Source organism: Neolamprologus multifasciatus, chromosome 15, assembly GCF_963576455.1.
Source record: "Neolamprologus multifasciatus chromosome 15, fNeoMul1.2, whole genome shotgun sequence".
Lineage (NCBI taxonomy): Eukaryota > Metazoa > Chordata > Actinopteri > Cichliformes > Cichlidae > Neolamprologus > Neolamprologus multifasciatus.
Window position 1 is genome coordinate 35,080,490 of NC_140453.1, and position 12,213 is coordinate 35,092,702.

General features: G+C 41.0%; 1 protein-coding gene across 3 annotated transcripts in view; it reads left to right on the forward strand.

Moving 5' to 3' along the window:
* The window catches only part of LOC146502556 (E3 ubiquitin-protein ligase rnf213-alpha-like), a 118,169-nt gene that overhangs the window by 75,550 nt on the left and 30,406 nt on the right, over positions 1–12,213 (forward strand). For all 3 annotated transcript variants that reach the window (XM_085132746.1, XM_085132744.1, XM_085132745.1), the window contains 7 exons: positions 86–210; positions 299–471; positions 996–1,196; positions 1,349–1,536; positions 3,619–3,739; positions 3,928–4,019; positions 4,152–4,331. In XM_085132746.1, the coding sequence (XP_084988872.1) occupies positions 86–210; positions 299–471; positions 996–1,196; positions 1,349–1,536; positions 3,619–3,739; positions 3,928–4,019; positions 4,152–4,331 (1,080 nt within the window). The remainder of the gene's footprint in view (positions 1–85; positions 211–298; positions 472–995; positions 1,197–1,348; positions 1,537–3,618; positions 3,740–3,927; positions 4,020–4,151; positions 4,332–12,213) is intronic.

A 12,213-nucleotide genomic window follows, 5' to 3' on the forward strand; every position in this document is an offset into this window, starting at 1 on the left:
TTCTGGCACATGGAAAGGCATTAAAATTTAAGTGAATTATAGCATCTTTTATAATCTGAAATTTTAACTTGCCTCCCTTCTCTAGAGTATTCATGGTGCAAAGCCATATCACAGGTCACCACACTATGCACTGCCACATGCCTTTCAGTTGGTGGATCAAAGACCTTCTAGATGGGTTGATGATGCAAACAAGACAGTCAAAACATCAAGGTAAATATACTACACAAACAAATTATTAAATATATTGTGCCCAGGTATTGCCCTTTATGTTTCTTAAACACATTTGTGGCCTTCTCAGCCTTTTTTGTAGATTATTCTTGCGGTTATTTCCATGATTTGTTCTTGAAAACTCCACTTGGCACTTACATGGCAGAAAATGTGAATGAAAAAATGAAGAAAGAATTTTTCAGGAGATACCTGCATGATTTTGTGTCGATGACCATGAAAGTAGCATCAGATGAAGAATTAGAGGTGAGACAAATAAAATTATATTAATGTGATATGACTCTTAATTTCCTCAAATATAAACATGCTGCGTCTTTGTTTGAAAGTAGTTGTTTTAACATTAGATTAAAATTACATTTAATGTGATATAAATCCCACTAACCCTCTTCAAGATAAAATTAGGTAAAAAAAAATTTAAAAAAAAGTCATTGCACACAATATTCTCTGGTCCAGTTTATTGCAGTCAAATACAGCAATTCTTGTCAGCCAACCCCTGCCTGACAACTTAGATCAGTTAAACCTTTTTGACAAAGTTTTGGTAAAAACCTATCAGGTTGCAATGATGAATGAATGGAATTTTTATATTCCACAGCAACAGATTGAAACACTAATAGCTTGCATAACTAGCAGTGCATAATCAGTTGGAACTCTATAAATTGTGTAAATATTTCAAACTATTACATTAAATGTAATAAATATAACACTAAATTAATTTGCTGATGATGTAAACAATACCATGTTATCAATTTACTTGGGCCTTTACTCTTCAGCTCCTTTGTCAGGCCATGGGCAACTGTGTTGATGAAGTACTGAGAAAGACAGGAGATGATGAGCTTTCTCTCCCACTCATCCACATTGCCTATCATGTTTACCAAAAACGTCTTCAGAACCTTCTGCGGATGATTTCTCTTCACCCTGAAGTTGTTAGCCTTTTGCGAAAAATGAAGAACATTCGAGATTGTCCTGAGATGGTAAGCACAGTTCTTCATTCTAGGTGGTCTAAGCACTACTTAAAAATTTCTTTTAGTGGTTGAATATTTGTCACATTCTTGACACTATTCACAAGATATTAGAAATATTGCAAAACTGCAGAATCACTTGTGACTTTTTTGTTTTCCTGTAGGTTTTGGATGTTTATGCAGCCAGGGAATGTGTTAATAGCCTGGAACCTTCTAATTTAGACAGTGATGACGTCTGTCAGCACTGGTTGAGGCAGGTGAAGAAGGTGCAGGCCTCTTTGGAGTTTATTTGCTCCCAAAGTAATGCAAAACAATATGGTGAGAGATGCAAGGAAATATTTAACAATGTCAGGTAAGATAATGAGGCAGTGAACACAACATTTTTATTCATGATCAGAAAAGTTTCCAGAGTGTAAAAGTCCCATAATTGATTGCAACTTTCATTACATCCCTGTAGGCTTCGTGTATTGTGATCTCTGCTTGTAGGAGTGAGCTTTATTTCTCTTTGTGTTTTACTTGATAATCTAGAACGGCTGCTTATTTCTCTCATCTTGTATTTATTTATTTATTTTTTAAAACTACAAAAGATTTTTCTTGGTTTCAAATGTGTCAACCCATCAAGGGGGTTAAAACTATAGTGAAATTAGTGAGTCATTGCACCACAATACCACTGCAGACAACTCCATTACAAAGACAAATGCCACCGTAAATCACAGTGCTCCGAGTGTACTCAGCGGCTGATACCAGGAAGCCCTAAAGAAGACAGAAGTGTTCAGATCACCAGAATAATACCTTATAACACCACAAGAAACAAAACATGCCATGCAGTACAATTCCACTACAATTAATACACTAATGGATAATAATTGGTGCATTGCAGTGAAATTTTAAAGGAAAGAGGAGATTGATACTTAGCATAAATATAACAACAACAAAAAATAAGCCTTGTGTATAAATGTCCTAAATAAATAGCAGAAAGGTGGCTACAGGTTTATGATTTCTGATGAAGTGCTTTGACATTTTTATAAGAAAAAAAGGTCAACTGGTATTTTATAAACACTAGCTTTTTAGACTAAATTTTATGACATACTTCTGGGGGAAATATCATGTCCCAAGATATCAGTTAATAACCTATCTGGTCTTTAAGTGATGGCATGATGAATCCTGCTTCCAGGCCCAAACTACTCGGCGTTTAATAGGGCTTTTGTGGGGTTTTTTTTACATGTTTTAATGCTTTGTATCAAATTCTATTTAATCTCGACAAGCCCCTAAAAACAGTCAGTGATCACATTTGGCCTCTCTCAGTTTTTGTTACTGCCAGTCATTTCAAAGCTCAGTTTTAAAAACCTTATGATGTAACTACAGCCCAGCCCATGCAGCAGTATATTAGTAAGTAACCTCTTATTATAGATGGATTATCTCAGTTGTTCTCTCAACAGAAGTTCGGTCCGTTTACAGCATCCTGCCATGCAATTGCATTTGTCCCGAACCTTTGGGACCCTCACATGAACTTTTATTAAGTGGAAAAAAGTTAGCGTTCATCCTCCAGCTTCACTGTTTATATTATGCTAACAGAGCTATGTCGCTAGCGATTACGTAGCAGATCGTTATATACCAGCAAGCCAAACTTCAGTAACCCTACAAATGTCACTGCTGATTACTTTCCTGTCTTCATTTATGTCGGAAATGATAGTAGAGCTGTACTTAATTTGTTTCGGAAATCCCTCAGTCAGAACATGGTATATTATATTTAGATGCAAAGTAGCAAACTAACTTCCTGCTAACTTCTAACTCCATTACATTTCATAAATTAAGTTTTCATGGATGCCTGGATGGTAAACTTAATTGTTACACCTGGTAGAGCAGCAACGCTGGTCATTTTATTACAGATGAAAGGATTTAGACAGTTTTTAACTCTGTGATCCCGCAGTGATTGTGTGACTTAGGGACCTGCAGCGGAGTTTGGGCCCAGGCACGGCTAATGATGTCAGACTTAAAGACCGGATAGCAATCACCTAGCCAATGCTGCATTTACTGCCTTTACGTTACTTTCCACTAACATACCCACTATTCTCCAATACTGCTGAATTTCCTGGGGACCTAAGAAATCCCTCACACTATATACTATAAAACTAAAGATTTATATACCTAGCATTTTCCTCCTATATTTTCAGATCAGATGTGTATAGTCTTCCAATCTATTAGTGATCTTGATACAGAGAATTTTCACATTGTAGGCATCCCCAAAACAAAAGAACACTTAAACTAATTTTTTGTGTTTGTTTTTTGTCATTTTTAAATGTGTGCTCACCATTTCTGCTAACTAGTGTATTTGGGAAATACACTAGCACAGATGTAAAATACTCTTTTATGTTGTTGAATGAAAAGAATTGACAACAAACTAACTGTGATCATGGTCTGTAATATTTTGCAGTAATGGCTGGAAGCACATCTACACCCTCTCATTGTTTGTTGAGCACATGTTGCTGGGTTTTCAAAATGAAGACAGTCAGCTCAGAACACTGGTCCTGAACCACATTAAACAGCTAAGCATTGTGAGTGGGCTTTCTAATGGCCATTATATTCTGCAAGCTATAAGTATTGTGCTCCATATACAAAAGGGATCTTCTTACTACTATAAACTGGTCATTTTTAGCACAATTTTGTTTTGACAAGATAAAATGATTGTTCAGCCAACTAAACTGTTCTGTTTATGATTTAAATTACATTTAATGTTCTGAAGAGAAATGTAGATGTAAGATCTACGGGGGCTTTTAAAGCTGTAGCTGAAGTCCTGAGGTCCTGCAAGCATGAGGCAACTAATCAGATTTTCAGGTAATGACTTTTCGGGCATTTCTTCTTTCTTCTTCCTTTTTTTAAAATTTTTTTTTTACCTTTAAATTATTTAATATGAAATATTGAATAACGTTCATTAGCTACAATTAAGTTAATCACATTTCCATGAAGGTTTGGACTTGGATGTGAAGTGTGCATGAGCGAGCCACAGGAACCAGTAGGACTGCCATGTCATCACATCTACTGTTTAACATGTATCAAACAAAGTCTTGATGCAGGACAGACATCCTGTCCAAAGTGTCGTCAAGAGTTACCAAATGACTTCCAGCCACACGTCTCTGAAGATCTACGGTGAGTTTTTGAGATTTTTAAAAAAATTAATTTTACAGCATGTAACGCCTGTAAAACTTCAAAGAGACTCTTCTCTCATCATCTTGGAATAGAGCTGTAGAGTCTTAAACACATGTTTCTAAGATTTTTAAGACTGAGTACAATAACCTTTATTTGAATTGAGAAGTAGGAAATTTTCAAATCTTTAAGACATGCTCAACTGGTGTATGTTATCTGGCTTTATACCCAGTATCATCTGTATAGCAAGTAAAATTTATGCTATGTTTTTGAATGATACTGCCTTAGGGAAATATTTATAATGTAAACAGAAGTGTTCGTAGCACAGAACTCTGTTGAACTCCATAAATAAACTTTGTGTGTAAAGAAAACTTCCCGTTTATATGAACAAACCGGAATCTATTTGATAGACATTATTTAAACTACTACAGCACAGTACCTATAATATCTATGGTATGCTCTAATCTCTGTAATAAAATACTATGTTCAGCAGTATTGAACACTGCTCTGCGGTGTAACAGGACAAGCACACACATGAGTCCACTGTTAGTGGCCTTAAGAAGATCACTTGTGATCTTCACTTCACTTCACTGTTTCTGCACTGTGATGAGCTCCCTTAACCTTGCAAACTACTCTTTCAAGAATTTTTGAGATAATGGATGGTTGGAGATATCAGATCCAACGTGTGTTCTTCAGTAGAACAACAAAGAAGATCCAAACTGGTTGGGTGCAAAGGTGCAGGCCAGTTTCAATCTACAGGGTGGGCCATTTATATGGATACACCGTAATAAAATGGGAATGGTTGGTGATATTAAAGTCCTGTTTGTGGCACATTAGTATATGTGAGGGGGCAAATTCCTCAAGATGGGTGGTGACCATGGTGGCCATTTAGAAGTCGGCCATCTTGGATACAACCTTTGTTTTTTCAATAGGAAGAGGGCCATGTGACACATCAAACTTATTGGTAATGTCAAGAGAAAAACAATGGTGTGCTTGGTTTCAACATAACTTTATTCTTTCATGAGTTATTTACAAGTTTCTGACCACTTATGAAATGTGTTCAATGTGCTGCCCATTGTGTTGGATTGTCAATGCAACCCACACTGATAGCAACACCGCAGGAGTAATGCCAGCACAGGCATCCAGTATCCGTAGTTTCAGGTGCTGCACATCTCGTATCTTCACACCATAGACAATTGCCTTCAGATGACACCAAAGATAAAAGTCTAAGGGGGTCAGATCGGGAGACCTTGGGGGACATTCAACTGGTCCACGATGACGACCAATCAACTTTCCAGGAAAGTGTTCATCTAAGAATTCTCGGACCTGGCACCCATAATGTGGTGGTGCACCATCTTGCTGGAAAAACTCAGGGAACGTGCCAGCTTCAGTGCATAAAGAGGGACACACATCATCATGTAGTAATTTCAAATATCCAGTGGCCTTGAGGTTTCCAGTTTCCAGTTTGTAAGGGTGCCACTGCCACTGATGTTTCTTCATTAGTTGACAGTTTTCTTGTGTCCACATTTTGGCAAATCCAACACTGAACCAGTTTCACGAAACTTAGCAAGCAGTTTGCTAACTGTAGCATGGGAGATGGGTGGTCTTATAGGGTGTCTTGCATTGAAATCTGCTGCAATGACCCGGTTACTGCGTTCACCAGATATCAACACAATTTTGATCCGCTCCTCACGTGTTATCCTCTTCGACATGTCAATGGCTGTGAACAAAGAGAAACTTGTAAATAACTCATGGAAGAATAAAGCTATGTTGAAACCAAGCACACCATTGTTTTTCTTGTGACATTACCAATAAGTTTGATGTGTCACATGGCCCTCTTCCTATTGAAAAAACAAAAGTTGTATCCAAGATGGCCGACTTCTAAATGGCCACCATGGTCACCACCCATCTTGAGGAATTTGCCCCCTCACATATACTAATGTGCCACAAACAGGACTTTAATATCACCAACCATTCCCATGTTATTACGGTGTATCCATATAAATGGCCCACCCTGTATATTAGATGTTGAAGGCATCTGACGTTGACTTGTCAAAGACCACAGTTCCCCTTATGTCTTGATGAAAGGACTGCTGACAAGGCCAAAGGCCTTTGTAAGATCTATGAAGGCTGTAAACAGTGTCTGCCTTTGTTCCCTGCATCGGTCCTGCAGTTTTCTGAGGGAGCACACCATATTGATGGTGGACCTGTTGGCATGGATTCTTGGTAGACTTTATCTGCCAACACTTGAAGCCTTTTGAAAGCAACTCATGCAAAGAGCTTGCCAACAACGCTGAGGAGAGTGATACCAAGGTAATTATTGCAGTTACTTTTGTCTCCTTTGCTCTTGTAGAGGATGGCAATATTGGTGTCCCACATGTCTTGTGATACTTCACCTTCCCTCCAACAAAGGCAGAGGATTTTGTGCAGCTCAGTGTTGATGGTTCCCTTGCAGCACTTTAATCCTCTAGATTCAGTGACACTCCAAATCACATGACTGATTTATGATGTCGTAGCAGCAAGACACACCCTCACCGAGTCTCCATTTCAACTTCTAAGTTTGAGTGCAGATTTTCTCAATGGTGGTACTGAGGTAATTTTAAAATCTATCCTAAGTTTCAGCTGGGGAAGTCAGAGTCAGTATTTAAGCACTGATTAAGCTGGCTGGTCATGTAGAGGTGTGGAGCTGAAGCGACAAAATTTATTTGGTTCCCTCTATAAGTGGGTTTATAGACCCAGTTCCCTGGGCTCATCTGGTAGGTTCCCCTGCCAGAAAATAGGGAAGTCTTTCTCCCTCACCGACCTGACCCTGATCCTTGGAGCCTGATCTTTTGGAGATTAAAAATGTCCAGCAGCAGTCTGCTCAGCTGTCTCAAAGACTGTTGTCTTTTGAGCATTGCTGATATCTTGCAGGTCCTTAGAGAAGCCTGTTGTAAGCTGCCCAGTGAAGTATGATCTCCTTTCCCACCATCAGAAAAAATAAAGTCTGGCGTCTAGCAATATGCCACTGGAGCAGGAGACTCGGAGACTGTTGTTCAGTCTGTTGTTTCCCACTGTAGCAAAGTGGGAGTCTCCTCTCCATTGCAGAAAACCTGGGTGAGTAGGTATGGAGAACAAGCTGTTACCTGCACATCGGATCCACCCTTCTCCAGCCCACTGGAATGTTCCAGTGGAAAGGAAAATGCTAATACACTTGGTTCCAGCATCGTTGCAGGAGACACCCAAATGTTGCTTTTTACAACAGCAACAGACCTCCTTAGGCACCCAAGTCTTTCCCATGGATGGGTATGGCCATAAGGCAATGTAGGTTTGAAATCACAGTTTCCCTTCCCATATACAAACTGCCTTTTCAGGGTAACGACCTGGTCCCATCTACCTGGTAACAGCATGAATATTGAGTCCTTATCATGTTGCTTATATATTTGTATATTATCAGTATACTGTATTGTTATGTCAGTTTGTGCTTATGTGAATGATATGCGTGATTTGGATTTCTATCTGCCAAATTGTCGGGCAGTGCTCCTAATTTTGTTGTAAGCTCTGCTTCAATAACAGTAAAGGCATTCTAATTCTATATTGAAAAAATCGAACATGCAGAGAAACAATATTAATATGATATCAGACCTTTCCTCTTGAATTACTAGTGTATCTTGGCTAATATAGGAAGCAAGATTCTAATCAACAGAATCTACTACAAAATTAAATGTGTTGTCCCACAGTAGTAAATCACTTGGTGTTTTTTTTTTGTTTGTTTGTTTGTTTGTTTGCTTGTTTTGGTTTTTTTGCCTGTCGCGTTTGGTTCTTTTGCCATCAGAATTGTTGTCTAAAGGCAAAGAAAGATGCCCAATGGATTTACTTTACCAAATGGACCATCCGAGCCTTGCCGTGTTGGTCTATTTGATTCACCTTTGCTTTTATTGTTTATTTTATTTTCATTTGCTGAACACGGGACAGACTTCACTGGGGAAAAGAAAAGGGAGAAAGTAAGAGGGAAAGAAAAAGAGTGGGGAAGAGGGATGGTGATGTAGGGCAAAAACCAACAAAACAAACAGACAAAAAATACATATATCAATCACCTGGACTGGGCATGAAGCAGGTATGGAGGAGATCAAGGCTCCAGACATCCAGAGGCCCCAAGAGCAAAGGAGACCAAGGAAGACCAACGGAGGGGCAACCATGAACCAACCAGAAGCCAGGGAGGGTTGCAGTGACGTACCCGTGAGCTCCGTCGGCAGCCAGCTGTGCCAGAGTGACTGAGCCCCAGGCCCAGAGGCCGAGAGCACCCCACCCCCGAAGGAGCCCGAGCGAGACGCAGACTCCAGGCCCTGACAAGCAGCCACCAGGAGTGAGCCGGTGGGTACCTGGACGACCATCCCCGGACACAAAGAACCACCAATGCACCGATGTCTGAGGGTGTCTGCCACTGGCAGGGGGAGTGGTGGGGGGAGATAGGCCTCCATACCATGGAGGGCCTGAGATTTCCCTAGAGAGGTGGCGTCTGATACCCAACCTGACATATAGACACAAACAAACAGGCACACACAGATACAAACATCCATTCCGACCTTCATGCGCTCATATGCAATTACTCAGCACTCACCCAACGTGGAGACAGACATAAATAGACACTGTACACACAATCACACTCCCCAAGCGTACTCAATACCCCGGTCTAGGTACCCTTGCCCTGGAGGGGAAACTGCACCCAGACCCAGGTAGTGTGACCCTTTCCCTGGGGTGGAGAGAAGCAGACCGCCCCGACTCTGCAGCAGCAGGGAGGCCCCACATTCCAGACCCCAATCGGATGGCCAACTCCTGCTCCCAGCCCCAACAGGCAACAGAGAAACGGGGGTGTGTGAAGACTCCAATCCTCCCTCCGCCCGCTCATATGTAGTGTTGATGCATGTGTGTTCTAAGGTGCATTTAAAACCCAGGAGGGCATGGAGCTACCTGCCAGAGAGCAGCAGGTAAGCACATAGCCCCTCCTAATAGCCCTCAATGTATACGTGTATTTAAAATTGAGAGGTGGGCAACGACGCCAGGGGTGAGGTCGTACACCCTGATGGTCTTCTGGATGATGTGTAGCGTGCCCACCCCCAAGGTCCTATATGTATGTGTTATGAGAGTGTGAGTAATGTGAACGACTAAGTTGTGGGATAAAATTGAGGCACAGGCAGCCAGAAGGGGACAGAGGGGGGGATGCCTCCCCTGCTCCCTGGTGACACACCTTTACCCCAAGGTCCTGCATGTGTGGGTGATTGCGGTGGAGCGGGAAGAGGGAGGCAGCTGGAGATGGGGAGGGCCAGCTTCCCCGCTGACCCTAGTAGGCACCCCCACACTCTGCAACCCACCAGGGAAAGGGGGCCCAGGCCCATCCGGACCGGGGCCCAGTTCAGCAGCCCGCCTGGCCCCATAGAGCCCGGGGCAGCCCACCCGACCCCATCACAGAGAAAACTGCACCCACCCCGTCATCCACTTATCTTCCAGACTACACAAGACAGTAGACACCCAGGCTGAGTTCTTCCTCCACCTCTCCTATATCTCTCCCCACCTGCAGAGTCAGTTCCTTGAGAGAGGAGACCTCCTGCAAGATGTAACAGCCTCCCCAACCAGTTGAAGAGCCCCCAGGTGGCTCAATGCACCGGTGACACCCTGCGCCAGGGCTGAGCCTCCATACACCCACCCGCCCACAACCCCGATGACACACCAACTAGGTGATGGAGCTGATCAAAGGAGCCCAGAGCAATTGATCTGATGTGGTGGCAGAGACTGTATCGAGACTAGAGATGGCACGACACCACTTTTTAATGTCCGATACCGATTCCGATATCATAAATTTGGATATCTGCCGATACTGATATGAATCCGATATAGCGTATTTTGTAATCAATAAACTGTTTTTTTATAAATATCTTGCAGCATTTTGTATAAGTTCATACTCAAGTTTTAAAAAACAAGAGACTGAAGCTATTCTGTTATACCTGTATGCAAAAAATACACTCCATCCAAAACATTTTATAGTTCAGCAAAACTGATCAATCTAATAAATTTAAGCCTGCACCATCCTCCTTATTTTGGTATTTTAAAGAGTACTTAGTGGAAATATTAAGCAACCTAACTAATAGGGTTGCCAACTCCAAGGGAAAAATCTCTCAGAACCTCAAATTCTCAGAATTTTTCTACAATAATTAAATAGATTCAACATCTTTCTTCAACAGAATTGCAGACTGCACAGATGGTACCTTCCCAAAGGAAAAAGTACTATAGCTTACTATGGTGTATATTAGACTTAGTTACTATATACAGTAATGGATTTCTATACATTTAATCAGATGACCACTTTTGTTGTAAGATTCAGATAATTATTTATTCACAGTTTTTAAATGACATAACAAAGAAAAATATTTCTTTGTGCCCCCCTTTCCCTGTTAATGCCCTACCTGGCCCAACAAAACTTTGGTAGACCCACCCCTGCACAGTTACCAGACATCAGCTACTTAGAAAAGGATCCTGGTGTTATTTGTCTCTCAGAAACAGTTCATAACTTCCCTTCAACTCATTCATATCACCTAAAAGGTAAACCTGTTTCTCCATCACCGGTTCAGCTCTGATGATTCAGTAAGGATGGTTTCATCTTCATGTTTCCCTCTCACCAGATAACCAAACCGATATCATGACCAGCAGTTTTATAGCTGTGGCTCCTGCAAACATCAGCTGATACTAGAAAGTAATATTAAATACATTCTAACAACACCTTATCGAGCTTAAACGTGCTGCTGTTGTTTATCCGCTGGTCTCCTCTTTCTAGCGCAAAGTGGGCGACAAACAAACAAGAAAGACGGGACTTGCGGCAGAAAAGCTGATCAATGATCAGGAGAAGTAGATGCAACTGCACAGCAAAGACAGAATAACTCCAGCTTTGTGTCTATTTTTTAATTCTAGCTGAAGTGCGGGACAAATCGCTTCCTTTTCACCTCAATATGGAACTCCGATGGCCAGTCCAGCTGTGGCTCAATATATCAGTTGTTAAGCTTAACGTGGAAATACTATGCAAACATTCAGGGATGAACTTACACACTTGCTTTACTTCTCTAGGTTAGTTTTCCGTTTTTTTGCATTTTGTTTTTTTGTTAGTTTTTGCATCAGGGACCCTGATGAAGGCCACAAGCCGAAACGCATCATCAACAACAATCATCAACATTTGGACCATATACACTTACAATACATAGCTTTTTATCAAGTACAGATAGTTTAATGATTAAGAATCTGCCCTCTGGATCTATAACTGTATCGAGTACTGTGAAATTAATATTTTTATGTATTAAAATTGCTACTCCCCTTTGTCTAGAATTATAACAAGCTGAGAACACATTAGGAAACTCAGGTGTTTTAAGTTCATTTGAACCTCTAAGAGGTCTGTGGGTCTCTTGTAAAAGGACAACATCTGCCTGTAGTTTTTTTGAGTTGGTTAAATATTTTTAACCTCTTTTCTCTGGAGTCAGCTCCATTTACATTCCTTAGTGCGCCCATAGATGTGTTTTGTATAACTAAGGGTGTGCGCTGTGTGTGTTGCTTAGACAGGTGGAAAGAATACATCAGAAGGAGAGGGAGAGAGAAAAAAAAAATGTGTGGCGAGATGCTCCCTGAGTCTGACTATGTGTCTGCATATTTACTAATATGAGTACGTTTGACTTAAGTGTGTGTATCCTATACGTCTGTGTGCGCTGTCTGATTGATGTAAATGTGCTGCCGTTGAGCGCATGACTGTGCGTGATCGTGCTGTGCGTATGTGTAAATAAAGGATGTTGTTTGTGGATGAGTCTGGAACCAGGTGATCGAAGCAGTGAAAGAAAATAAAAAGAAAGACACCAAGGACAAGAGTGAG